We start from the raw sequence: 27,357 nt of genomic DNA, 5'->3' as shown, positions 1-27,357 counted from the left end.
TTACTTAACAATAAATAGAAAATAGTTTGCTTTATAAAGGTACACAAACATATGTGGGTCATTAAATGTATACATGCAACATGTATATGTATGATACATGTGCAATATATGTACAAATATGATATAAATCATACGTATATACAAAGTATTACCAGGGCCGTCTCGGGAAATTTAGAGGCCCTGTGCTAAGAACAAAATTTAGGCCCACATTATAACAAATTTCATACTCATATAGTTACAAGAATTAAAAAACCAACAAAAAATAATACAGTATCAAAATTAAAGCATAAAAAACAAAATAGATACAACCTAGATTTTAATTGACGAATGAAAGTCGTTAATGGCAAATTTAAAGAATTCATTTGCTTCCATAACCTAAATTTACCCTTTTTCCATTGGAATAAAAGTGTAAAACACATATATAGTGTGAGAAATAAAAGGAAATATTTTGGGTCGATTGTTTGAGAAATTGAAATAAATAGTTTAATTGAGATGATATTGGATGGTTTTTTATTCTCATAATTGCTTGTTGAAAAGAAGGGGGGAAATCAAGTCAAAGAAATTATTCACGGGAAGATGAGAGTGACAATTACTTAAAATAATTACTAATTGTATTTTGGGGAAAAGAGATTAAAATCATTTAAAACCATGGAAAAATGTAGAGTCTGTTGAATTGCTGTGTTGATAATGGTGAGCATTTTCCCCTGGGAGTTACTAAGTAAATTTTATATCTTTTGAACCCCAAAATTTTAGGGGCCCTAATTTTTTGTATGAGGAAAAACCGCCCAAGAGACGGGCCTGAGTATTACTTTGGAATTGGAAAGGAGTTTGAATTTGTAATTGATAATCTATGAGTTATGTAATAAATTTGTATGTTATACTACAAGAGTTAATTATTATTAAGGGCCTGACTAAAATATATCTAAATATATTTTTATGATTTTGAGTAAGTAATATATTTATGTTTGATTAAAATTTAGTTTTAATTGATTTAAATCCACTCGAAACAATTGTTAACTTTGTCATTGCCCACTGCCTCATCGGATCCATTATAATCAGTTGATTCAATCTCCTATAGAGAAATTGTTCCATGGTAGTTCACCACATCATATAATAACTAATATATAAAGCTAAACTTTTAGTTAGGTCACGAGACAACGATACTTGACGTCTCAATTATTAGCCATGTGTAGCGCCACGCAAGCGATAAATAAGCTATAACACGACACTTATGACAATGGATAAGCGAATTTAAGATAAGAAAAATATTTTAGAGTTTTATTTATGATAAGACTTTTAATATGGGGGTGTTAAATACCGCCAACAAATTTTATCAAAATCGCCCACATTTAAGGTGAATGGACACCAATACCCTTACTATACCCCCACACATCTTCCTCTTTTTCTTTTAATTTTTTTTTCTCTCTCATCACCCGTAACCACCATAACCACCACTCCTCAACCACCATCAACCGCAACAACAACAGATGAAGGGAAGCAGTGGTCCGACGAAAGTACATTGGAGGTGGAGCTAGCGCAGGGGCAACGATCGGAGGTGAAAGGGCAGTACCTTTGATTTTTTTAATCTTTATGTGCTCACAATCGGCATGCAAAACCGATTGAACACCACGATAATTGGTTTTGGACGCCGGTCAACCTGGTCAATCGGCATGAAAAACCGGTAACCCGGTACGGTAACCAGTTTTGGATGCCGATTACCGTGGTCAATCGACACTTGAAACCGATTGCAGTAGTGGGTTGCCGGTTGTGCTAGTCGCCAGGGTTAAAAAAACCACCTTCCCGCACGACAGGGAAGGTGGTGGGTCGTCATTATTCCGATGGTGGTTAACTGACTCGCTGTTGTGGTTGCCAGAAATATAAGTTGTAACTTAAAAAAAAATTGGTACCTCTAGTCCTTTTGGTTGTTGTGGGCAGTGATGCTGCAGTGGGTGGTGGTGGTTATGGACGGTGATGGTGCATTAATGAGTGGTGGTGGTTGTGGGCGGTGATGGTGCAGTGGGTGGTGGTGGTCGTGGTGGTTGGCGATTGAGGTTGAGACTTAATGGACTTATGAGAGAGAAAGCAAAGTGGGGATGAGTAAGGGTAGTTTTGTCTCTTCACCACTTTTGTTGGCGGTTTGATAAAAAACGTGGGCGGTATTTAGCAATCCACTTTAATATTCCATGTATATAAAATAGATAAAGGAATATAAGATAGATTTTTTAGGAAAAAAAATAATTTATTTTACAATTTTATTTATGACAGGACTTTTAATATTCCATATGTATAAAAATGTTAAAATAGATTATAACTTAAAAAACTTATACTTCATATTTCCTTTGTTTTTAATAGTTGCAACACACTTTTTCACGGTATTTAAGAAATGTGGGGTTTACATGACATAATACACTTTAAAATTGGACGAGTGATTGTTATGAGTGTAATTTAGTGGGTCATGTGCTTTGAATAAGGGAAATAGTGTAATTTTTCTCTAAAATAACTTTCCATTTATGATGTGTTGCAATTATTGTGATATTTCCATTTAAAAAGTGTTACAAGTATTTTGATATTTCTATTTTAGGGAAGTGTTGCAAGTATTAAAAACCGGAGGAACTATATGTTATTATGATGATTTGTATAAATAAAAAGTGTTAATATTTGACATTTGGGACAAAAACGTATTCAATAACCCGACAATTGTCCAGGCACAAAACTAGTCATCTTATATATACAACTTTTAGCTTAATTTTTCCATTTATCCTAAGCTAGCATCATGTGCCCTATTAAAAAAAGAAAGGAAACATCTAACAGGTACCTCTGAAATAGTTATCAACATAAATATGAGGCTGGAAGGAAGAAATATATTAGGATGATTTTTTGCATCAAAATCAACATATGCATTGAGATTTATAGTTCCAAGTTTACTAAGGATAGGTACTAACAAGGGTGATAAAGCTAATGTTTTGAAAGTTAGCTTGAGATGAAAAGGGAACAACGATTAAAAAAAAGGAAAATTTGTAAATTACCATCCAAAAAGCATACTTGTTTTAAAATTACCACCTGTTTAATATTTTTTTTATTTTTTTTTATTTTACCACCCCTTAAATTAAAAGCGCATTTATTTTCCCGCATTTTTAAAATTCCGGTGGTTTTTCCGTCAGTGACCCCCACCTAACTTATTTCCTTCCTTTTTTTCTTCTTTTCTCTCCATTTCATCCTTTCTCACACTCAACCAAACCCTTCCCTCATTCAATTTCTTCAGTAAATTTCTTGAAAATCATCAATCTTCTTCCTCTTTCTTCATAAATTCTCTATCAAGTGTTTAACCACCCTAAAAATTATTAAAGTAAAACCCTAATTTCATAGTAACAACTCAAATGAACTCAAATTTCATTAAAAAGTGTAGAAACTTATTCTTATTACAGGTGAACTATTGATTTGTAGGCTGGATTATAATAGATTCATATATTCTGCTTAAAACCCTTTCACTAAAGGAACAGGGTATGAGCTCGTCAGTAATGGGTTGTCGTTAAAGAGCTTGTTTATTTAGTGGATCTATGTCAAATAGACATGAACATGATACTTTGTGGACTGCTAATTCAATTTGCAACATTGCTAGGCAAATGGCAATGCTCCACCCTAAAATTAAACTTCACAAGATTTATAATATTTCGATCAAGTTAAAAGTGTTATGATTTCCAGCAAAGTATCATGTTTTTCCAACACACCATAGATTCATGCACACTGCATAATTAAAAAGTTTGAGACCATGAAAGTGTTAAATCTAACTCAAAGGCTATCCATAAGACTTTATACATGGGCCAAACCAACCTTGCTATTCATAAAAAACTAAAACATATGTACATATTCCTTATAATAAAGGTTTATAAATGAATGCACCAGTCATTAAACTAATAGTAGTAAAGAAACAAATAGAATGAAATGTGGTCATCATACATTAGACTAATAATTAAGAATGAAACGCACCAGTCATTAAACTAATAAGAGCGAAATTACTTAAATAATAACATAATGATAGAATATGATAATTATTCTGTCGATATTCTATATAGAAGGATATATTTTGTGAATATTTTGTAATTATCGTTGTAACCCTATTTATATGAATCAATGGAATACACTCCAATCCAAGGAGTTTACAGTATCTAACATGGTATCACTGCTTAGGTTTTGATCCAACCTCCGCTTCCGCATATTTTCTTTTTTATTTTTCTTTCCTATACGCCCTACCAGCCGCCCCTAATCATCATCACCGTCAATCATGACCAAGGATGGGGACAATTCGTCTTCCTCCTCCGCGTTTCACCCTGCTTTCGGGGTAAATAACATAAAAAACGGCATCCCTATTCTTCTTGATCGTGGGAAGGTTCATTATTCATATGGGTTGAGTTATTTGAGTGTCACTGTCATGCTTACAATGTCCTTGATCATATTGATCCAAAGACCGCTAAACCTACGGATTTGTCCGATGATATGTGGAAAAGACTCGATTTGGTTGTCAAGAATTGGATTTATGGCACTATTTCCACTGAATTGCTTGAGACGGTCTTGAGTAGAGGGGCCACGACACAACACATTTGGGATAAGTTGAAGGACATATTTCAAGATAATAAAACTACAAGGGCAGTTTATCTTGAAACCCAATTCAATAGCTTGCATCTCTCCAATTTCTCTGATATTTCCTCTTATTGTCGTGAATTGAAGAACATTAAGGATCAACTTGCTAATGTTGATCAACCCGTATCGGAGCAAAAATTGGTGATTCGGCTAGTTTTGGGAACCGATTTTGATACGGTTGTTGCAATGATTCAACAAACGGAGCCTCTTCTGTCATTTGAAACAACTCGGTCTAGACTTCTCCTTGAGGAATCAAGACGCTTTAATGATCCAAGTAACTCTGCCCAGTCCTTTCTAGCCCAGAACAGCAGCTCGGCATCCACCAACACCACAGCAACACCGCAACAGTAGTCCACTCCGGCGGGAAGGGGTGGTAGTGCCGGTGGATGCGGCCGTGGCAAAGGCCGAGGGCGTAGCCGGGGTGCACCACAGCAGCAGCCACAGCCCCAACAACAGCAAGGCGCACCTCACAGCAGCAGGGTGCGCCACAATGGGCATCCCAGCCAGCCCAGCAGGCCCCTCAGTGGGGCTACGCTCCTTTCCCGCACCCACAGCAGCAGTGGGCTGCTGCACCACGGCCCAGCCAGCCACCACATCAGCATCAGGTGTTCTACTCGGGGCCCCCACCTCAACCTCAACACCACTCATCCCAGGCCTCGGAATATGGTCAAGCTATGACTCCAACGGAGCTCGGCAATGCGTTCACCACTATGGGTTTTCAGAACTACGACCCATCGTGGTACATGGATTCCGGTGCAACATCACACATGACAAATCAAGCCGGTAATCTCTTACCCCTTTTTAATTTAAGCACACATAATTATATTCAAGTAGGTAACGGTCAACGCATTCCAATTACGGGTTATGGTCATTCCACTATTGCAAATAAATCCCTAAAATTATGTGATGTTTATTTAGCTCCACAAATGATCAAAAATCTAATTTCTGTTAGAAAATTTACTTCTAATAATTCTGTGTCCATAGAGTTTGATCATAGTGGTTTTTCTGTGAAGGATCTTCAAACGGGGAAGGTAATAACCAGATGCAATAGTTCGGCGGACCTATATCCAGTAATCGCAGCACCATCAACCTGCCTAGCCACCTCTCTCACAGCCTTGGCACCATCTACCTGGCACAACTGATTAGGACATCTCGGGGCACCCGTTTTTAATTTTCTTAGGAGTAAACAATTGATTGATTGTAATAAGGAGCATGACTCCAATTTTTGTGTAGGTTGTAAGTTAGGGAAACACATTCGCTTGCCTTTTCATAATTCCAATAGTACTACTTTTTCTGCTTTTGATATTTTTCATGCCGATTCGTGGACCTCTCCTATTCGTAGTGAAAAGGATCATAAATATTATCTTGTTTTATTGGATGATTATACTCATTATGTGTGGACTTTTCCGCTTGTTTACAAGTCTCAAGCTTTTCAAACCTTTCTTAATTTTAGACAATATGTTCTAACTCAATTTGAACGTCCCATAAAGTCTTTACAAAGTGATCATGGTCGTGAGTTTGATAATGATCCGTTCAAATTATTCAGTGTCAATAATGGATTGGTTTTTCGCTTCTCTTGTCCACACACATATTCACAAAATGGCAAAGCCGAACGCATGATTCGTACTCTTAACAATGTTAAGCGCACACTTTTGTTTCATGCTTCCCTACCTCCATCTCTGTGGCATTATGCCTTGGAAACGACCTCATATCTTATTAATATTCTACCTACCAAAGCTCTCAATCAACTTACTCCGGCTCAAGCTCTTTTTGGGGTTACTCTGTCCTATACCCATCTTCGAGTCTTTGGTTGCCTATGTTTCCCAAACCTATCGCCAACCATACCTCATAAACTTGCACCTCGGTCAGCACCATGTGTCTTTCTAGGCTACCCAACCGAGCATAGGGGTTATCGTTGTTTGGACCTAAACGCTCGAAAAATAATTATTTCCTGTCATGTTGTTTTTGATGAAAATACCATGCCATATAAAAATCTTACCCACTTTTGAGCCTCGGTTTATGAATTTTTAAACTCCGACGATCCTTCACCTATGCTCCGCGTCTTAGCCCAACAAGACCTCGCTGGCGAGCAGCTGCCGCACACTGCCGCACCTGACCCAGCAGGCCAGCACGCTGCAGTGCACACCCCAGCCATCCAGGCTGCACCCCAGCCAGCCTCGGCCTACTGACCCAGCAGCAGCGGGAAATCAGCGCGCCAGGCAGTAACTCAACCAAGGAAGAGCACCAGCCCAGCTAGCGCTGGCAGCCCGCAGCACCTGCCTACCAGCCCAGGCACCCCGCCTACCCAGCCTGCCAGCCCGAGCACCCCATCACACCGCTCTCCCTCCACTTACTTGCCACCACCACTCCGTGGTCATCTACCTCTCACACCTACTCGACCTCCCCCCCTCTCTCCACAAATGCAAACTCGATCCAAACATGGAATCGTCAAACCGAACCCAAAATTCGGCCTCACTGTTTCTCCCCCCACTCATGTGTCAACCCGGTCTCCTCTTCCAAAAAATCACAAACAAGCCCTTTCCGACCCTAATTGGAATGCCGCGATGCGTGATGAATATAGTGCTTTAATTGAAACGGGGACATGGGATTTGGTTCCTAGACCTACGGGGGTGAACATTGTCAATTGCATGTCGTTGTTTCGTCATAAATTAAATGCTAATGGTGATCTTGAAAGACACAAAGCTCGTTTAGTTTGTGATGGCAGGTCTCAGGTTGAAGGTGTTGATTGTGATGAAACTTTCAGTACGGTTGTTAAGCCGGCCACCATTCGCACAGTCTTGAGTTTAGCTATGGCTCGTAAGTGGTCTATTCATCAATTAGATGTTAATAATGTCTTTTTACATGGTGATTTGAATGAGTGTGTGTACATGCATCAAACCCCTGGGTTTGTTGACAAGAGGTTCTCAGGCTATGTTTGCAAGCTTCGTAAGGTTCTATATGGTCTTAAACAGGCTCCAAGGGCCTGGTATCATCGTTTTGCTAGCTATCTTTTGCAGATGGGGTTTGTTATTGCCAAGAGTGATAACTCTTTATTCATTTTCCGACATGGGAAAGACATGGCATATTTGCTTCTATATGTTTACGATATTGTGTTGGTTACATCTTCAGATTTACTACGGGAACGCATCATTTCTCACTTGCGCACTGGGTTTCCAATGACAGATTTGGGCCCTCTGAATTTCTTTCTAGGCATTGCTGTCACTCGTACTCCTTCGTTCTTGTTTCTGTCACAGCAGAAATATGCTAGAGAAATTTTAGAGCGTGCAGGTATGGCTAGTTGTAAGCCTACAGCGACCCCAGGGGACACACAGTCCAAACTTAGTGCTGACTGTGGTCCTAAATTTTATGATCCAACACTTTATCATAGTCTTGCAGGAGCGTTACAGTACCTCACTTTTACTCGCCCTAAAATAGCTTATGCAGTTCAGCAAGTTTGCTTATTCATGCATGATCCCAAAGTGCCTCATTATGATGCATTGAAGTGCATTCTGCGATATATTAAGGGCACCAATGATTATGGGTTACATTTATATCCTTCTACTTCTACAAACTTGATTACTTATACTGATGCAGATTGGGGCGGGTGCCCGGACACCCGTCGGTCGACCTCAGGTTATTGTTGCTTTTTAGGGGACAATCTTATTTCCTGGTCATCTAAGCGTCAGCCTACACTTTTGAAATCAAGTGCAGAGGCAGAATACAGGGGCGTCGCAAATGTTGTGTCCAAGGCATGTTGGCTACGTAACCTTCTTTTAGAGTTACATTGTCCTCTTCGGCGGGCAACTATTGTTTATTGTGATAATGTCAGTGCAATCTATCTATCTCATAATCCCGTACAGCATCAACGCACCAAGCACATTGAAATGGACATTCATTTCGTTCGTGAGAAGGTGGCGTTGGGGCATGTACGGGTCTTGCACGTTCCATCTCGTTATCAGTTTGCAGACATTGTCACCAAAAGCCTACCTCGACAACTATTTCTGGAATTCAGATCCAGTCTCAGCGTACGTCCTCCTACCGCTATGACTGCGGGGATGTGATAGAATATGATAATTATTCTGTCGATACTGTATAGAAGGATATAATTTGTGAATATTTTGTAATTATCTTTTGAGATTTCCTAATGAGATTAGGAAGGATCGTTGTAACCCTATTTATATGAATCAATGGAATACACTCCAATCCAAGGAGTTTACAGTATCTAACACATAATATGGCTAGATATATTAGCAACCGCAGACTATCAGAACTATTCTATCTAAACCATAGTCTACAATAAGCGCATGCCACTGAAGGTGAAGGTGTAAATAGCGATAAATCCAAGTAATCTGATCGAAATAGCGTTCAACAGTTCTGCTTGGGATCTTAATCTCAACTACATAAAAATAAAAAATGATGTATTCATGGTCTTGAAGATCATATATATATATGAAATTGCACTTTGTGTTAGGCAATTTACATATACAGCTTACAAATTACAATTTCATATACACCTTTCAGACTAATTAAATTATCTTGGGACTTTGTACAATCGATCGACCATTTTTAATATAAACAAATTTCCTTTGTCTCCTGTAGATACTCTGCAAAAGCCAAAAAAAAAAAAAAAAAAACATCTTTCATGAGTGACGTATCCATCAATAGAGCAGGTCTTTCAATTTCACTTGATTATAAAACTAATCATATTAGTAAAAAAAAAAAAAAAAAAATTACTTACCTCAGATCCTCATCCAAGTAAGTAATATCCAGAGAGCCATACTGAGTTCTTTCTGGTGCCTTCACAGCATCCCCGTTCCTAGAAATTTATGGGCCCTAGGCATAATGTAAGAAAACGACCCCTTACGTAAACATTTTTTTTTACACGCAATAGCTTTAAATATAAGACAACGAAAATAACTTAAATTATTTGAATAGTAAGTCTCCATACACAATACTGGAGTAATAACTTTGCATAATATTTCGGTAATTGAATAAATATGAAACGGTGTAATTGAAAATCTTAATATTTTGAAACAGATACTCATAAAATCGGAAGATTAGAAGAAGAGGAGGTTATATTGCATAGTTATCTCTACCTAATTGACATATAAGCAATTTAATGTTAATTGCTAACTAAATGCATTTATTATCTTTCTTAAAAGTAGCTTATTTTTTAACGAGTAAAAACTACAGTTTAAACAGTTTAAATTCTACAACTATGCAAATTGAATTATTTTTTTGAATTTTTGGGCCCCTTTCTGGCGTGGGCCCTAGGCGGTCGCACTCGAGGCCTACCCCTCCGGGCCGGCCCTGCTTCACAGGTATCTACAAAAGTGAAGTCGCGCTATAAACACATTTCATGTAAACACATTTCATGGTAAATATTGTACATCTACTAATCATCATAATTTGCGGATCTATAAAGGGGCATGGGTGGCACCGCCCCCCCCCCAAATTTTATTTTTTATTTTTTTATTTTTTTATTGAAGTAAATATGTGAATTTATAGGTTAAATACAATTTTAATGCAATAAATTTGCTTTGTTATAGTGGTAATGCATTGATTTTGGACTAAAAGTCTTAGATTCAAGCCCTTATACAAGCATTTTATTTATTTTTTTTATTTAGTGCCCCTCCACACTAGATATTCTACATCCGCCAATAATATTCATAAAGGCACAAATTTATCATAGTATGAATGGAAGTAATTCATAATAATATGGAAACTAGAACTCATGATAATGGACTTCTCGTACAAGTATCACTCTAGTCAATTTTATTTAATTTAACATCATACAATCAAGTATAAGTTGTAGTAAAAGAAGATTACTTACCAGTCCCAGTATTCTGAAAATCTAATTTCACAGCCACTTTTCTTGAATTTATCGGCAAGAGCTCTGCCGTTACCTGAAAACCATCCAATGTAAACACAATGGTTGAAATTACCAAGGCAGAAATATTAAAAAGAATATCTAAACAGAAGCACTTCAAGATCACTAGCCACTTCTAAGTAAACATGATGATATTGCAGGCTACATATTATGCAAGAATTATGTAATTAATAGCAACATTATTGAGTAAAGTATTGTGGGGAATAAATTTCAAGCGTTAATCCCCTAGCTTGAACCCCACTATGATCATACTCTAAAGTACGGTGGCGTCCAAAAGGGAAGAAGATAGAGCAAAAGAATCGCCAACAAGTTTTTAAGGAACTTGTAAACCGTTCACGAGGTGAAGGTTACACCCCTTAACGATCCAAGAGATCGTCAACTCCATAAGGTCATGAACCAAATAAGGGTCCAGGGATGAAGGTACAAATCCAACCAAAAAGAGATTGAATCTGCCCTAATAATAGGCCTCTACTTTATTCTGCTCGTATTCATGTGCGCTTTCTGACTAACATGCAATCAATAGGATTAACCCTAAACCTGTTTATCTATGTTGGTTGAATTTAATGCACAAATAAATCTATTATTGGCGATCACTTGAAATTATAATCATATTAACCCTAAACAAGATTATTAATTATCTTATTTAAGCGTGATTACAAGTATAGATTCCCTTTAAACATGCAATAAAGGCGTGATCAAGCAATAAAAATAAATATAAAATCAAGCAACAATAAATAAAATAATAATAAATCATGATCATAAAAATAAATTATAATTAAAATAATCATAAATCATGTTAAAGCATAATAAAAATAGCAAGATCTTAGGCATGATACTAATAAGATTAATAACAAACCCTAGCATGTCACTAAGCAATAAAAATCAAATCTTTAACCCTAACATGATACTAACAATCATAAATATTAGGAAGAGAATAAAAGACATTGCAGGAAACATAATAAGCATACTTGATATCATAACTTTTTCCATAAACATGATACTAGGAATATCATAATAACAATATAAACATGATTTCTACATCATAATATCAATTAAAACCATTAAAGCACTTACTTTGATGCCTCGTACCTCTTTCTAATAACAAAATACACACGTTAGTAACTTCAAGGAAAATAATAAACAAACAATTAAATTAAATAATTGAAATAGAGATTTGGGACCAAACCCTCAGAAATTAAACCTTTCACGTTTAGGGCGAAGACAACTTCGAATATGGCTAGGTGTTTCTAGATCTAATGAATGCGGAATTTTGTATTTGAAAACAAAGTTTAGAAAAAGGAAAGAGAGAGATGAATAATCAAGAAAACTTGATGAGAATTGGTGAATGATTAAGAGAGAATTAGAGAATTAATGATTGCGAATGAAAACTGATTGTAGGTGAATGAAAACGGAGTTTTTAATACGTTATTTATAGAGAAAATCAGCCAAAAAGATAAAATATCAAAACAGAGCACTTGGCGCACGTAAAATAGAGCTGGCGCCAACCCTGGCTAACTAGCGCTGGGCACCAACACTAGCGCCAGGCGCCAATGGCTGGCGCCAGACGCCAAGCCTGGTTTCAGGCGCCAGGCCTGTTTTTAAAGCATTTTCGAAAATCAGATAAGTTTTCCGTACTGGAGGATAAAATCGTATCTTTTCCTCGAAAATGCTTTTTGATTTTAATTAAAACTCTGAAAAGTCAACAAAAGTCAATTTATCAATGCCAATTGAATTAGGAATGAAAAGAACCTTCTAGAAGAATCTAGAAGACTAAAACCATTCCTAATTGCATTAGGAATGATAAATCATATTAGGCCCTCTCCTAGATCATTGGGCCGCACATAAGGCTCAAAACGGGCCCAGTTTGGTAAATTGGCCATAACTTCCTCAATAGTCATCGGAATTGGGCTGATAATATATCGTTGGAAAGCTCTTGTCAAGCCCCATCCAACTACACTAATATTGGACCCATATCATGGACCAACCAAACTGGATTGACTGTTTTCTCTTAAAATAAGTTTCAAAAACAGAGAGAAGAGAAGAAATTAAAACTATCCGCAACACTAGACTTTCCACACTTTCACTTCATTCGATTATGATTCGACGTGAAAGGTACTCATCACTGGGTTTGGTTTTGGGGAGACACAAATGGGTGTCTACAGAAGCCCCCACTTTGACTGAGTTTGGAGAAACGCAAGTTTCGAAAACAAAAGTCAAAGTATCAATAGGGACGGAGAATGATTCAGAACGTTCTGCGATCCTAAATCACTCTTGCAACGCCGATACCTGCAAAACTAGCGTTAGTTAAACAGATAAAAGAGTTAAGAAATGCGTATCTTGCACCGTCGAGCACACGTCTCTGAAAGTAACCGATTGTTGCCGCTTCACTGTTGTTTTGATGACCTCCTACAAGCTAGAGAATGCCATCCCGCTTGAAAACCGCTACGCCCGTAACTGCTTCCAAATTAGAAGATTGCTTCGCCTGAAACGATCCTCCTCCGCTATGATAATATTCCACAAGCCAGGGAACATTATCGAAGATTGCTTCTCTTGAAACAAATCCTCATCCGCATTGATAATATTCCACAAGCCAGGGAATACCATCGAAGATTATTTCTCTTGAAACAATCTCCAGTTGTTTGTGATAACTCTCCACAAGCTAGGGAATGTTGCCAAAGATTTCCTCGCCCGAAGCTATCCTCATTCGATGCTAATTTTCCAAAGGAAATTAGTGAATATCTCCGCCTGTCGATCTTTAAATTTCGCCTAAACTTTGCTCCTGCTATGCCTGTACGTCGGCGATTCCGTTGCTTTGAACCTGTACGTCAGTGCCTTTTTGCAAATGAACCAGTATGTCGGTGCCTTTTTGCTTTTGAACCTGTATGTCGGTGCTTTTTTGTTAATGAGCCAATGCTTAGGCGCTTTAAGCTAAGTGAGACGATCTTTCATCAGGTCGATCACTTTACCTAATCAAACCGATAACTAAAAATCATGTCAAATTGCTTAGAGGGGCTAACTGGCGTACCAAGGAGCCCAAAATATATTGCAAAAAAGGTAGAACAATTCGACCGAGTGGCTGAGTGTCCAAGCGCCGCGAAATTGTTGAGTATGTCAAAGGGAACTAATCCCCCTTGGTGATCTTGCGCGATCCCTGGGTGATGCTATGGAGAGGAGCTACTGCCGTTATTAACTCCAGTTCCTGTACCGGCTAAGGATGTGGCGGTACGCCTTTTCAGCTCTTATCTTTCGTTAAGTAGCCCCCAAGTAATGCTCCACTGACTTGGTTTTGCTTTGTCCGGATGATGCTACTGAGCTCGTGCCACCCTGTATGTCTATCCATCATATGGGTTCTTTGACAGCTATTGCGCGAGGTAATTTGTACCTGTGCTTATTATTTATTTGACTTTGTATAGAACTTTGCCTTTTAGTTAAAACTCATTTTTAGACATATTTTGTACATACATACTATTGCAAGTATATTGATGTTTGCTATTATTATGTGCATGTTTGTGTGTGCAAGAAAAAAAAAGTGTGAAAAACAATTTTGCGCAAAAATTCCGTCATTTTATTTTATTATTGATGGAGGGTATCCGAATCTCTCCCCAAAAAAAGAAAAAAATAAAAAAAAAGGAAAAATCAACTAAAAGCTTGTGTGTATAAAAACTTTAAAATTATTCTAAATAAAATCCAAAAAAGAATAATATAATTAATATAATAGCTATATTAATTGATAAAAGAAAAGGATAAAAAGATGTTTAGAAAAGATAATCAGAGCCGTAAAGTCATTAGCCGACTCGAGTTTAAGGTAAAAAAACGCGATTTAAGCAAGCGCGCCTGACGTGGCAACTTGGCGCCAGGCGCTACACTTGGCGTGTGGCACCAAGCGCTGGCGGCTGGCGCCAATTACGGAGTCTGAAGCCAATTGGCGCTGATTCCGTATTTCATCCTGATTAAAACTTCTCGCAAGTTGTGTATAAATAGCCCCCTGCCTAACCGATTCTTCTCATAATTCCAGCAAATAAAATAATTCTTTGCCTTAGGAAAATAATACCATGTCTCTAGTCACCAAAACTTTTACCCAATACACTCATGAATGGTGTAGATCTCTTAATGCTAGAGAAAGAAAAGAATTAGATTTGTTTCACTTGGGGGGAATATATGGCATAAAAGGGGTAGATCTTGACTTAGACTTCATTCATACCGCTCTAGAATTTTGGAATGTTGATACTCATTGTTTTAGAATAGGGTATGATGAGATTAGCCCTTTTCCAGAAGAATTTGGTGCTATTTTAGGCTTCCCTGCAATAGACCTCATAGTAATCCCTAGAGTAGATGCATATTATTATAAGGATTTTTAGCGCTTCTTTAATTTAAAAGAAAGGGATTTATCAAAAATAGTAGATGGCAACATAGTTAATTTGAAAGAATTTGCACGCCATTATTTTGATAAACCTCTTTCTGAATCTTTTCATATATATAGAATAAGGGCTTTCTTATTTTGCATGCTTAATCAATTTTTTCTAAGTAGTGGTAAAAATAATGAAGGCCAATCAATTATAACCACCGTTCTAGAACAAATTGAATCAGGGAGAAATCCAATGCCATTGATAGTTGGAGAGACTATGATTAGTCTTGATGAATTGAAAAGGAACCCAAAAGCACCTTTTCGCGGCTCTCCAATTTTATTACAGGTAGAAAAATAATATTTTTAATTACAGAAATAAAAAAATATATATTTTTGTATTGTAATAATAATTTAATTGCATTGCAATTTTTTACAGATGTGGCTAATGGAAAGGCTAGAATTAATTAGCCCTCCGGACAATATTGAGAAGTATACTCCCAATTGCTTTGTGAGGAGGAAGAAACACTTCCCTAAAATTGGGCGCCATGGGTGGAGAAAGGTCTTCGAATCTCGCAATTTTGCTATCAAGTGGGTCGTCCCATGGTGGAAAATAGAAAGGATGGTTGGTGTAACACCCCAATAATTCTCTCTTAAAAACCCGTGAGAAACCTGTATATAACCTGAACAATTTCAAGAGAATTATTGGTGTGCTACCGCCACGTGTTCAAACGTTAAGGCTATCTCAGAAATTTGCAGCGGAAAACCAAAACAGTTTAAAATAAACCTCAAAACAAAGGAATTAAATCTAAATAAGTATTACAAGTTGGAACCATTAAGGCCCTTATTCAAAACCCAATAAAAGTAGTAAGTGATTAAATTCAGAGTTCCAATAAATTCAAACCCAAAAGAATTAGTGTCAACTAAAATCGAATTAAAATAAATTCAAACTTTGCAAAATAAATAATATGGAAACAACCAACTCTCTACTCAAGATCCCACAACCCTGATGAATGCTGCATGTGTAAGAACCTGTGGTTATTCTGCTCCCCAATATTACAAGTGTAAAAATTGGATCGTCACAGGGTCATTGAAGGCAAAGGCCATGACCAAAGAAAGACACACAAGGTTTGACGAGGTGAGTTACGAGGGAGTAGGCACATACTTTTTCAGTTGGGAAATGTGGAATACATCATGCATTTTCTCGAACTCCATTGGCAAAGCCAATTTGTAAGCCACTTTCCCCACACGTTAAAGAATTTCATACGGACCCACATATTTTGCACTAAGCTTCCCTTTCTTGCCGAATCGCATCACACCTTTTGTTGGAGAAACCTTAAGGAATACTTTGTCCCCAACATTAAACTCATCATCTCTTCACTTCAAGTCAGCATAACTCTTCTGTCTATCTTGTGCTGCCTTGATACGCGACTGGATTAGTCTCACCTTGCCCACCATATCCTCAATGAAATCTGTACCCAAAGTAACCCGTTCATTGTAATCATTCCAGCAAACTGGGCTTCTGAACTTCCTTCCATACAATGCTTAAAAAGGTGCCATCTTGATGCTTGCATGGTAACTGTTATTGTAGGAGAATTAGATCAAGGGTAGGTGATCCTCCCAATTTCCTTGGAAATCTAAAGCACAAGCTCGCAACATGTCCTCCATGGTTTGGTTTGTTCTCTCAGTCTGACCATCGGTTGCAGGGTGAAAGGCAGTACTCATCTTCAATGTTGTCCCAAGGTTCTCTTGCACTTTTTGCCAAAACTTTGATAGAAACCTCGAGTCTCTATCTGACACTATGTCCTTGGGAACTCCGTGCAACCAAACGACATTCTTCACATAGACGCTTGCTAGCTGCTTCTTTTTCCAGGTTTCTTTGATAGGAATGAACATCGCTGACTTAGTAAGTCTGTCTACAATCACCCAAATCGTGTCATTCCCAGTACGAGTTTTTGGTAAGCCTGTCACAAAGTCCATGGATATGGAATCCCACTTCCAACCTGGTATTTCTAATGGTTGTACCTTTCCCATGGGTCTTTTGTGGTCTATCTTCACTTTCTGGCACGTCAGACATTTAGACACAAACTCAGCCACTCCTCTCTTCATATTCGACCATCAATAGAAGTCCTTCAAATCCTTATACAACTTATCGCCCCCAGGGTGAACTGAATATGGTGTATTATGGCACTCCTCCATGATTTTCCTTTTGATATCCTCACACTTCTGTGGTATGCACCATCTCTCCTTGTATCTTAAGCTCCCATCCTCATGAATCTTGAATTCAGTCTCCACACCACTAGTCACACGATCTCTAATCTTCTGAAATGACTCATCCTCCAGTTGTTTTTCTTTAATCTCCTCAAATATGGAAGGTTGGATGGTTAAAGCACCCAGTAATCCCTCTAACTCTCCTTTGTTGATAACCTCAAGGTTCAATCTCCTCATATCTTCACACAATTCATTGGCCACAATCAAACATTGACATTATGACTCGACTTTCTGCTAAGGGCATCCGCAACTACATTCTCCTTTCCCTCGTGATACTGGATGTGGACATGGTAGTCTGTAAGATATTCCAACCATCTACGTTGCCGCATGTTCAAGTGATCTTGGGTAAAGATGTACTTTAGACTTTTATGGTCCGTGAAGATCTTACAAGAAACACCGTAAAGGTAGTGCCTCCAAATCTTCAAAGCGAATACAACAGCTGCAAGTTCCAAGTCATGGGTAGGGTAGTTGACTTCATTCTTCTTCAGTTGTCTCGATGCGTATGCGATCACCCTTCCATTCTGATGTAGGACACATCCCAGACCATGCTTCGAGGCATCACTATACACTTCGAATCCTTCTATCCCATCAGGTAATACCAGGTAATACCAGCACTGGTGCAGTGGTTAATCGCTCTTTGAGGGTTTGAAAAGATGACTCACAACTCTCGTTCCACTCAAAATTGCTCTGCTTCTTCATAAGAGTAGTCATGGGTCTGGCTATCCTCGAAAAATCCTTGATAAACCTTCTATAATATCCAGCTAATCCCAAGAAACTACGAACATCAGTCACATTCTTAGGTGTAGGCCACTCACTCACCGCCTTGATCTTCGCAGGATCTACGGATACACCCTCCTTCGAAATGTAATGCCCCAAAAATGCCACTTTCTCCAACCAGAACTCACACTTGGAAAACTTAGCATACAGTTTGTTCTTTCTAAGAGTTTCAAGGGTAGTTCTTAAGTGCTCAGCATGTTCTTCCTCATTCTTCGAATACACCAAAATGTCATCAATAAACGCAACTACAAATTTATCCAAATACTCATGAAACACTCGGTTCATCAAGTCCATAAATATGGCTGGTGCGTTGGTTAACCCAAAAGGCATGACTGTAAACTCGTAATGTCCATACCGAGTTCTAAAGGCTTTTTTGGAATGTCTTTATCTGCAACCTTCAACTGATGGTACCCCGACCTCAAGTCAATCTTTGAAAACACGCTCCCCCCCTTCAGTTGGTCAAACAAGTCATCTATCCTAGGTAGAGGGTACTTATTCTTTACAGTCACATTATTCAACTCTCTATAATCAATACATAGCCTCAAACTTCCATCCTTCTTTTTCACAAATAGCACAGGTGCTCCCCAAGGTGATGCACTGGGCCTAATGAACCCCTTGTCTAACAACTCCTGCAATTGAGCCTTTAGTTCACTCATCTCAGCCGGTGTCATTCTTTACGGTGCTTTGGAGATATGTGCAGCTCCTGGAACTAAGTCAATGGTAAACTCAACTTCCCTCTTAGGTGGCATTTCCAAAATATCTTCTGGAAAGACATCTAAAAACTCATTCACAATGGGCACATCCTCCATCCGCCTATTCTCACTCATACTCAAATCTTGAACACAACAAAAGTACAATGTATATCCCTTATTCACTAGCTTCTTCACCTTCATCGCAGAAATGATCCCAAAACCTTTAGGCTTCCCTAACCGTCTATAGGACACTTTCTTACCCAAAGGATCACTTAGTTGTACCCTCTGCATCTCACAGTCTATCTTAGCCTTGTATAAACTCAGCCAATCCATCCCCAGAATTACATCTAAGTCCCCAAGGTTAAACTCAATAAGATCTGATGGAAAGATAGCTTCTCCTATTTTCAAAGGCAAGCCCTTGAATATTTTATTACAATGAACAAGTTTGCCCGTAGGCAGACTGACTGACACATCAACATGACTCGCTTCAGTTAAGTTTAACTTGCGCACAACAGAAGTAGAAATGAAAGAATAAGCTGCTCCAGAGTCAAATAGAGTGTTGACATAGATAGATTGGATAGAAAATGTACCAATAACTACATCCGAGGACCTCTCAGCTTCTCCCTTGCTCATCACAAACAAGCGGCTGGGAGTGTTGTTTCTTGCCTGATGCCCATTGTTGTTGTTGCCTGAGTTATTGTTGCCTGAGTTGTTGTTGTTGTCATTGCCAGACCTGTTGTTATTGTTGCTACCATTCCCAAACTTCCCATTTTGACCATTTCCCCTATTCCCCTGGTTATTGAAATTGTTAGGCCTCTGCTGGGTGTTCCCACCATTCCCACTATTTCCCTGTTGTCTCTGTTTGGTGTAACACTCATACTCCCTGTGTCCCTTCTTGTTGCAGAACCTACAGGTCACCAAATTTCCATCACAGTCTCTCCCAGGGTGGTTCCTTCTACACTTCTTACAGTGGTAGGTTCTCTCCCCATTGTTAGCATTGGAAGAACTACTAACATTTTGGTTACCCCTATCAAACGAGTTCCCATTCCTAGACCTCTTGAAATTACCCTGGTTCTCAGATTTCCCAAAATCCTTCCTTTTTTTCCCCAGCTTTAGCACTCGCACTAGCAGTCCTAGTATTCAGATGGTACAGATGGGCAGCTCTCTCATACACCTTGTCAAGGGTTTTGAAAACTTTTCTGGCTAGGTCCTTCTGTAACTCGTCAGTTAACCCCTGCTCAAACCTCTGAGCCTTCAGCTCTTCAGTTGGTACTACCTCAGGAGCAAACCTAGAAAGGGTCATAAACTTATTATAGTACTCAGAGATTGACATGTTTCCCATTGCCAGGCTTATGAACTCCTGAGCCTTCTGTTTCTTCAGGAATGAGGGGTAAAACTTGTCCCTCAAGGAGGTCTTAAACACTTCCCACCCAAAGTTAGGTTTGGCCCTAACGGTCACAACATTGTCTCTCCACCATATATCAACCTCGTCCTTAAGGTACATAGCGGCCTGGTCCACTTTCATACCCTCAGGACAGTTGAGTGCCACGAACAACTAATCAAACTCCCGAATCCAGTTTTCTGGGAAAGTAGGGTCAACACCTCCCCTAAAAACTAGTGGTCTAACCTTGGCCAGCTTTTTAAACATTTCAGCTTGGGGGTCGACTTGGTCTCCCTGGTTTTGGATCACATTTTCAGCCAACAAATGAATAGCATCAGCTAAGGCAGCGTTCTCGGCCATTCTAGCTCTACGCCTGAAATAAAATAAATATGCACTCCATTTTAAACGAAATCCAAATACTATTCACACATATTAATTGAATCACAATATTATATTTATCACATAAATTGGTTCAAAAGGGCACCTTGAGATTGCACCCCCTTGTCCCAAGCAAAACCACACAATATAAGCACGATTCATACGCAGGATTAAATGAATTTAAGAAAGAAAAAAAAATTCCCATCCCGCGACACTCTTATTAAGTTCGATTATAGACTAAGAGATTTTCCCAAAAAGTATATGATTACAAAAATTAAACTTGCTCTTGCTCTCAAATAAAAGTGAAATGAAGCTCTTGAAAATAAAATATCAACTTCTTATTATAACTTATATAAAGGTATCAATCCCAAATTAAGACTATGTAGCACTAGCTACATATTAAAATTAATCATCCAAATCAGACTATAATGAGGATCTAATAAATATTATCAATGGCAAATTCCTTATTCATGCTAACTCCACCCTAACAAAAATAATCGTCAAGGTATCACATTACTGTTCTTATCTCTCTTCTCATTGTAATTATTAACATCAAAATCAAGGTCATTTTCGTCATCTGAGTCTTCAATAATAATTGACTTGTAGAGCGGATTTGGATTTCTAGTAGATCTCTTCCCAGCATTTGGATCTTCAGGTGGTGGTTGTAACCATTCAAGCTCATCCTTATCTGGAAATTCAGTAAGAGTATAATCATGGAACATTCTTTGGTAGGTTTTAATTTTATGCTTCTTATTCTTTGTTGTTTTAAACTCGTGTAAGTACTGGAAGTCTTCCTCATCTGGATTAGTTGGCGTCATAATCTTTTCAAACCTTTCTACAGTATTGTCACTTCGAGTATCACTCTCATCTTCAGACACAGCAATGGGGTTGTTCCTAATATCATTACTCACGCTTTCAGACGTGATTACTGAGTCGCTCATCCTTTTTCTACGTTAACCCAACGCAACGAACATTCAAAAAGCATATCACAAGCCCATCATAGAAATAAATCAATTAGAACATAATTATAACATGTTAAATAAATAAGAAAATAACACTTCATGTGATAATTAAATGCAAGAGATAAAATATGTATGATGTATGCATGCATTCCCTTCTTAAGTCTACCCAAAACTCACCAAGTAGAAAAAAAAAATTCAAATTTATTTTAAATAAAATGGTTTAAAACATACTTAGTTTCAAATGGATAAAAAAAAAAGTTTGTCATTAAAATTAAAATTTTAAATCATTGAATAGGCGCCTAAGTCATACTAAGCTAATTGGCTTTAGTGGTAATTAAATCTAACCTAAGCTCCCAGATACCACTTTGTAACACCCCAATAATTCTCTCTTAAAAACCTGTGAGAAACCTGTATATAACCTGAATAATTTCAAGAGAATTACTGGTGTGCTACCGCCACGTGTTCAAACGTTAAGGCTATCTCAGAAATTTGCAGCGGAAAACCAAAATAGTTTAAAATAAACCTCAAAACAAAGGAATTAAATCTAAATAAGTATTACAAGTTGGAACCATTAAGGCCCTTATTCAAAACCCAATAAAAGTAGTAAGTGTTTAAATTCAGAGTCCTAATAACTTCAAACTCAAAAGAATTAGCATCAACTAAAAACAAATTAAATTAAATTCAAACTTTGCAAAATAAATAATATGGAAACAACCAACTCTCTACTCAAGATCCCACAACCCTGATGAATGCTGCATGTGTAAGAACTTGTGGTTATTCTGCTCCCCAATATTACAAGTGTAAAAATTGGATCATCACAGGGTCATTGAAAGGCGAAGGCCATGACCAAAGAAAGACACACACAAAAGCACGCAGTCAGCAAAGCTGAGTACATACAAGCTGCGAAAACAAATTGAGAAAATACCTAACTGTAGACACCCATTTGTGTCTCCCCAAAACCAAAATCGGTGATGAGTACCTTTCACGTCGAATCACAATCGAATGAAACGAAGTGTGGAAAGGTCTAGTGTAGCGGAAAGTTTTATTTCTTTTCTCTTCTCCCTGATTTTTAAAACTTTATTTTAAGAAAACAGCAAATCCAGTTTGGTTGGTCCATGATATGGGTCCAATAGTGGTGTAGTTGGATGGGGCTTGCAAAGACCTTTCCAACGATATATTATAAGCCCAATTCCGATGAATATTGAGGAAGTTATGACCAATTTACTAAACTGGGCCCGGTTTGAGCTTTATGTACGGCCCAATGATCTAGGGGAGGGCCTAATATGATTTATCATTCCTAATGCAATTAGGAATGGTTTTAGTCTTCTAGAATCTTCTAGAAGGTTCTTTTCATTCGTAATTCAATTAGCATTGATAAGTTGACTTTGTTGACTTTTCAGAGTTTTAATCAAGATCAAATAGCATTTTCAAAGAAGTTATATTATTTTATCTTACAGTACGGGAAATTTATCAGATTTTCAAAAACGCGTTGAAATCCAGTTTGGCGTCCAACCCCAGGCCTTGGCGTCTGGAACCAGGCTTGGCGCCAGGCGCTAGCCATTGGCGCCTGGCTCTAGCCACTGGTGCCTGGCGCCAGCTAGCCAGGGTTGGCGCCAATTTTGTTTTGCGATCGTCAGACTCTGTTTTGTTAAATTATCTTTTTTGGATAATTTTGTCTACAAATATCGTATCAAAAATTCCGTTTTCATTCATCATCTACATTCACGAATTCATCATCATCTACATTCACCAATTCACCAATTCACCAATTCTCTTATTCTCAAGTATTCTTTAGCATTCAATTCTTTCTTGCTTTTTCATACAAAATTCCGCATTCACAAGATCTAGATACATCTAGCCATATTCGAAGTTGCCTTCGCCCTAGACGTGAAAGGTTTTAATTTATGAGGGTTTGGTCCCTAATCTCTCTTTCAATTATTTAATTTAATTGTTTGATTATTATTTTCCTTGAAGTTACTAACGTGTGTATTTTGTAATTAGAAAGAGGTACGAGGCATCAAAGTAAGTACTTTATTGATTTATTGATATTATGATGTAAATATCATGTTTACATTGTTATTATGATATTCCTAGTATCATGTCTAGGGTATTTTTAATATTAAATATGATTGTTATGATGCCTTTTATTCTCTTCCTAATATTTATGATTGTTAGTATCATGTTAGGGCTAAAGATTTGATTTTTATTGCTTAGTGACATGCTAGGGTTTGTTATTAATCTTGTTAGTATCATGCCTAGGATCTTGCTATTTTTATTATGCTTTAATATTAACATGAACATGATTATTAATATTATTATTGTTATAATTATTTTGATGATGATTATTTTATTTATGATTATAATTCTATTATTCATGATATTGATTATTTATTATGTTGCTTGATATGTATTATATTTTATATTGTTATTGCTTGATCACCTTTTATTGCATGTTTAAAGGGAATTTGGTACTTGTAATCACGCTTAATAAGATAATTAATAATCTTGTTAGGGTTAATTGTGATTATAAATTCAAGTGATCGCCAATAATAGATTTATTTGTGCATTATATTCAACCAACATAGATAAACAGGTTAAGGGTTAATCCTATTGATTGCATGTTAGTCAGAAAGCGCACATGAATACGAGCAGAATAAAGTAAAGGCCTATTATTAGGGCAGATTCAATCTCTTTTAGGTTGGATTTGTACCTTCATCCCCGGACCCTTATTTGGTTCATGACCTTATGGAGTTGACGATCTCTTGGATCGTTAAGGGGTGTAACCTTCACCTTGTGAACGGTTTACAAGTTCCTTAAAAACTTGTTGGCGACTCTTTTGCTCTATCTTCTTCCCTTTTGAACGCCACCATACTTTAGTGTATGATCACAGTGGGGTTCAAGCTAGTGGGATTTAAAGGCTTGAAATTATTTCCTACAGTTTTTGGCGACTCCACTGGGGAGGATTTCTATTTTAATTCCTGAATTTGTTTCGGCAATGATTTAGAATGAGTGGATGAGACTCGAAAAGTTCTAAGTATTTCATGTGCCTAATTTTGATTAAAATTATTATCATGTGCATAAAAAGGTTCTCATTGGAAAGACCATCCGTAATGAGTAAAAAATATAGGATTTTACACGTAGGAAATTTGAGGAATGTCTTTCACAACTAGGACTGAAATAACACCGCGCGAAACTTGAAGATTTTATCAAGCACATAAAGCTGCTGAGGCATGTGGGAAGTAGCGTCAGGGGCCAGAGCTTGGCGCCAAACTTTTAGCCGTAGCGCCAGACGCTAGTATTGGCGCCAGGCGCTACAGTTAAAAGTTGGCGCCAGTCTCTGTTTGCTGGCGCCAATTTCCCCCAATACCAAGCCAGAAATATGCGTTCTAATTTCGACTGGTTTTTCGTATTGTTTGCTCGATCCTACTTCCTGACTGAATTTTTTCTCACTTTTCTGAAACCCATATGTGTTCTACATATGGACATAACCCTCTGAGAATTCATGCTCCATCTACCCGATTAAACGCTCCTGGCAACAAAGGGTACATCCGAGATGTTGAATTCACCAAACCATGGAAGTGAGTTTTTTCTAAAACTCGCGGTGTCCCATCCACTCGCGCCAACCCTTCACGGTTAGGCTTCCGCGCGGTGCATCCGGACAATTAACCATGGACCCTCTATTAACTAAACCATATCCCGAACTTTAGAGAACTAGAGCCATGGTTAGGTTGCAAACTCATTGCATCATATTGTGCCTACTTGACTAATTGTGCATTTTTTGTTGTGCATATATATTCTATGTTTCTCTTAACTGTTTGTTGATTTGTGTTGAGACTAAAATTAATGACTTAAAGAACTTTGCCTAATTAATCAATTAATTAATTAATTTGAGTCAATAAAGTCTTTTTTTTAATCGGAATTGACCTAGTACGACTTTAGGCATACCCCAGTTGACTAATAATACCGAAAACAGTCCCAGACCGAAGCTTCAATATTGGCGCCAAAGTCTTAGCTGTAGCGCCACATTATAGTGTGTAGTGCCAGACATTTACTAAATTGTCTGGCGCCAATCACCATAATGCGACGCCAGTTCTGTCGCTTGGCCGACAGTTCGGATTATTTGTCGAGTCATCACCTAATGTCTAATTAATCAATTTTCTGTTTAATTCGGTTAATTTTACTGACAATAATGATTAATTGAATCAATGTTCGAGTTTAGGCACTAAGTCCCATGGTCATGACACGGGTCTTAACATGTCACCTACACTCACTAGTCTTAGCACACACTTCGAGTATGCATCACCATGACCATGTCTTAGGTTCATGCACAAGTCGGCCTTTTCCGTCATTTGAGTTGGGGGGTACATTATATTCCTAATTCTTCATATCCCTCCATCTAAATCTTCTTTCACATTATATTCCAATCTTTCTTCACTTCCTCCATCCATTGCATGTTGAATAAAGTTTGAGTCAAATAATTAACAATAAGTATCCCCAAACTCCTTTTCCACAGTACTTGGTCGAGGAGAGAAGGGCGATTAATCAAGGACAACCTCTTTATTCAAGTCTCACTTTTTGATAAACCGATTCGTCAAAAGAGGAAGGCTAAGAAGATAACGGCAACTCAAGAAGAAGTCAATGATCTTAAGAACCAACTGGCTACTGTGACTGAGACACTAAAGCTTCTCGCACTTAGAATCGATGACCCCGTGAAGCAACAACAGATGGACCTCATGCAAGAGAGCCTAAGCAAGTTGTCTTGCGATTACAAGTTTCAAGAGCTTACATCACAAGGGGTCTCGCTGGACAAGGAACTTCTTCCGCATAAGTTCAACGCCACTGACATCCCTAAATTCAAGGCAATAGATAACCCTTACTTCCATCTAAGAGCTTTTGAAACTATAATGAGCATTAAGGGTATCGATAAGAAGGTTTTCCCCTCTCTGTTCCCACTATCTCTTGAAACCGTTTGCCAACAATGGTTCTTCTCCCTTGACAAGGAGAAAGCCTCTACCTGGGAATCGATAGTAAACGCTTTCATTGATAGGTACAAGTGCAATACTCAAGTTGAAACCGACCATAGACAACTTGAGATGCTAAGACAAAAAGAGAATGAAGACTTTACTTCTTTCTTTAATAAGTGGAGGGAAACTTCCGCCAAGATGATTGAGGTCCCCACCGAAAAGGAGTCTGTGAGGATGTTTATCAAGAATCTCCAAGAAAAGTATTCAAAGCATTTAATATATCAACACAACTTGAACACTTTCAAGGCCGTCTATGACATCGGAATTGAAATCGAAGACGACCTCGCAAAGCAAAAAGCTACTAACAATAGCGACCACGGTGGCTGGAAAGGAAAGAAGAGCGACAATCCTTCTTCTTCCGAAAACGCCCACTCTAGTAATAATGTTAGTACCTTTGACCATAATGGTGTCTTAGCCATGGACAATCAAGGATCTAAAAGGAAACCCAGGCGAGAGTTCACACCCATTGGAATGACCTACGATGCTGCTTTCGATCGTCTCTATGATCGAGGATTAATCAAACCTATTGGCCCTACCGAGGATCCAACACCAGAAAATCGATCTTCGAGATGGAATCCAAACTCCTATTGCAAGTACCATCGAGGGCGCGGTCATACTACTGATGAATGCTACAGGTTTCAAAACCTCATTCAAGATCTCATAGAGGCAAATAAGATCCCATCGCCTCTAGCTAGCTAGAAGACTGGATGATGTCGGAGCAAACAACACAAGATAAGAGGCGAGCTTCAATGACAAGATTTCATGACTTCTTTTTTCTATTTCTTTTTCATTTATTCCTTTCCTCAATAAGTCTAGCATAGGCACCTTTTCTTTTATTTTAGATTAATTTTGTAGATTTTTCCTTTTTCCCTTTTTAATAAAATGAGCATTTATTTCCTTATATATGATCATTTCATTATATTGCATCGAATATAATAAAAAATAAAAAATAAAAAAAATCCATGTCGAATTAAACACAAGGTATACCAATGATTTGAGGCA

The 27,357-nt window shown here is 38.0% G+C and overlaps 1 protein-coding gene across 1 annotated transcript in view; it reads right to left on the bottom strand.

Moving 5' to 3' along the window:
• Positions 1–9,047: 9,047 nt before the first annotated feature.
• Positions 9,048–27,357, bottom strand: part of LOC110701787 (probable plastid-lipid-associated protein 4, chloroplastic) — a 37,758-nt gene continuing 19,448 nt past the window's right edge. Inside the window, exons 8-10 of the mRNA XM_021879414.1 lie at positions 10,468–10,544; positions 9,377–9,454; positions 9,048–9,242 (exon numbers count right to left, since the gene is read on the bottom strand). Of these exons, the coding sequence (XP_021735106.1) occupies positions 9,170–9,242; positions 9,377–9,454; positions 10,468–10,544 (228 nt within the window). The 3' untranslated portion in view covers positions 9,048–9,169. The remainder of the gene's footprint in view (positions 9,243–9,376; positions 9,455–10,467; positions 10,545–27,357) is intronic.

Source organism: Chenopodium quinoa, unplaced genomic scaffold (genome assembly GCF_001683475.1).
Source record: "Chenopodium quinoa cultivar QQ74 unplaced genomic scaffold, ASM168347v1, whole genome shotgun sequence".
NCBI classification, from domain to species: Eukaryota; Viridiplantae; Streptophyta; class Magnoliopsida; order Caryophyllales; family Amaranthaceae; genus Chenopodium; species Chenopodium quinoa.
Note: the sequence above shows the minus strand (reverse complement) of the source record. Positions and strands in the feature narration are given on the sequence as shown.